Here is a 2500-nt window from a genome sequence, read left to right on the forward strand (position 1 = left end):
TTAATAAGGATAATAAAGAATAAGGACATATTTATCCACAACTTTTCGGCTTAAAAAGGGAAATACATATCTTTCTGTCTCTTCTACCTTTTTCTCTCTTCCCGTGTTATTTTAACCTTCCTATTCCGCAATTTATACATTTTCCTGCGTCTCCCTATGTCTCTATCCCATTTTTTTCTTTATTTTCTTAATCTTCCCCTTCTTTTCTCTTTTCCTTCCTGATTACCTTATTCCCCACAATTCATCCATCTCCTTTATCTCCCTCTTTCTCTATCCTATTTTTTCTCTATTTTCTTACCCCCCCCCCCCCCCGCGTTCTCTTACAAGTGTCACTTTGTCAATAAAAAATCCTTCTTCATTATTCTCTTCCTTTCCTTCTTTCTGTTTCCTCTTTCTTTGCGTGTGGTTATTCTTCTTTTTCTTTTCTTTGTATTTCTCGGTCTTTCTTCTCTTTATTTTATCTTTTTATTATTATTTATTTCAATAAGCTTTCCTTTTTCTCTTGTATTCTTGTTCTTTAATTTTGTCTTCTTGTTTTTGTATTATTATCTCCCCGTCTTCTTATTCCTAGTTCACTCATTGTCTATTTGTCACTATCCATGTATCTGTTTTGCTTTTATTCCATGTCTTTCTCTCTCTCTCTCTCTCTCTCTCTCTCTCTCTCTATCTCTCTCTCTCTCTCTCTCTCTCTCTCTCTCTCTCTCTCTATCTATCTCTCTCTCCCTTACTCTCTCTCTCTATCTCTCTGCTCTCTATCTCTCTCTCTCTCTCTCCCTCTCTCTCTCTCTCTCTCTCTCTCTCTCTCTCTCTCTCTCTCTCTCTCTCTCTCTCTCTCTCTCTCTCTCTCTCTCTCTCTCTCTCTCTCTCTCTCTCTCTCTCTCTCTTCTTTTTATTCTTCGCATTACCCTGCTCCCCGCCTCCTCAGCGGAATGCGATTTACGGAGAGCTTGTGAATATTTAACTTATGTACGCATATTAAAGGAAAGGAGGGAGGGGGGGGGGGGGGGAGAAGTGAGAGAGGGATAACGAGGCCGGGTGGGAGAGATTAAGGGAGAGAGGAAGGGGAAATAAAGACAGATATATATGTGTAGACATATAGATATAAATAGATAGGTAGATAGATAGATAGATAGATAGATAGATAGATAGAGCGGGGGGGGGGATAGGGAGGGAGGGAGGGATGAAGGGACAGTGAGATAGCCATATTCTGTGTCTGTAATTTCTAGATCACAATAAGCTATGATATAGTGGAGGAAACTTCCTAAGATTTATTCTGACATTATCTCGTTTTATATTCTCTCTCTCTTTCTCTCTCTCTCTCCCTCTCTCTCCCTCTCTCTCTCTCTCTCTCTCTCCCTCTCTCTCTCTCTCTTTCTCTCTCTCTCTCTCTCTCTCTCTCTCTCTCTCGCCCAGTGTCTGGAGCCGAGAGCCAAATCCTCCGCGAGACTAAGCTCCTTACTTTTCTTCCCTCCAGCAGAAGGCGTCCCTCGACAGTACCAAAAACCTGCAGCAGATCCTGCGCTCCTTCCCGCTGGTGGTGGGCGGCCACGTGCCTCCCCCGTCCTCCAGCAGCCCCTACGACGTGTGGAGGAGCTTCCAGGAGGGCGTGGAGGGGGACCATCGACCCCTCAGCGGCGGCAGCGGGGGCGGGGCAGGCGCGGGGGGCGTCCCTCAGGCCCGCCTCCCGGAACTGCCCTTCGGCGAACCCAGACCCAAGAGAGGTGAGTGTCGGGGGATGCAGGACGCGTGGGGAGGCCTGGGAGGGGGGGGTAGCAGTTGTTGTTGTTGTGTTGTTGCAGCAGCTGTTGTTGTTGTTGTTGTTGCATTAGCGCTAGTAGTAGCGGTACTTCCATAGTTGTAATGTAGGGGATGATTGGTGGCCAGTTATAGTCAAGGTATAATAGCAGCCCTTAGTGCACTTGTTATAGTTGTTGCAGTTGTCGGGGGAGGATTAGAGAACATTTTTGAGCTGTAGAAGTTGTAGAGTAGTTGATGCTACTGTGTTGCTGAATGTGTAGTAGTGGCTGTCGTAGTAATTCTAGAAGCCGTGAAATGATTTCATGTTGACGCTCATAAAAGGGGGAAAAGCTTATACTGTAGTGACTTCTCTTAAGGGATTAACCCCTGTAACTTGGCAGCGCCCTCTAGATTCCAAGCCCGTCCCCCGCACGGAGCAATGAGTCGGGTATAACAGCTTCCACTTGGTGTAGAGAGACTCGGTAAAGAGACAGCCGGCCCAGATGCCCGTCGATCCAGTGAAGGACCAGGAACTCGTCAGGATCTAGAGGAAGGGCGCAGCCGTCCTGGACACCCCTAGATCCAGTCAAACTCCAGGAGTTTGTCATCGCAAGTATCGGCTGCCTCGGAATGCTGTAGAAGGGTGCCGCCTCCCCGTAGATCTATATGAAGGGTACGAGGACCTCTGGACGAGTATGCAGCCCAGAAGAGTGGACGAATGCGACGTCGAGGAAGACCTGGAAAGGGCTACGAGGACACAGGG

General features: G+C 47.2%; 1 protein-coding gene across 1 annotated transcript in view; it reads left to right on the forward strand.

Annotated features, from left to right (window-relative positions):
- The window catches only part of LOC125029296, a 7231-nt gene extending 4914 nt beyond the window's left edge, over nt 1-2317 (forward strand). Inside the window, exons 2-4 of the mRNA XM_047619197.1 lie at nt 1478-1721; nt 1885-1895; nt 2195-2317. Of these exons, the coding sequence (XP_047475153.1) occupies nt 1478-1721; nt 1885-1895; nt 2195-2317 (378 nt within the window). The remainder of the gene's footprint in view (nt 1-1477; nt 1722-1884; nt 1896-2194) is intronic.
- Nucleotides 2318-2500: the final 183 nt, after the last annotated feature.

The sequence above is a fragment of the Penaeus chinensis genome, chromosome 9 (assembly GCF_019202785.1).
Source record: "Penaeus chinensis breed Huanghai No. 1 chromosome 9, ASM1920278v2, whole genome shotgun sequence".
Classification (NCBI taxonomy): Eukaryota; Metazoa; Arthropoda; class Malacostraca; order Decapoda; family Penaeidae; genus Penaeus; species Penaeus chinensis.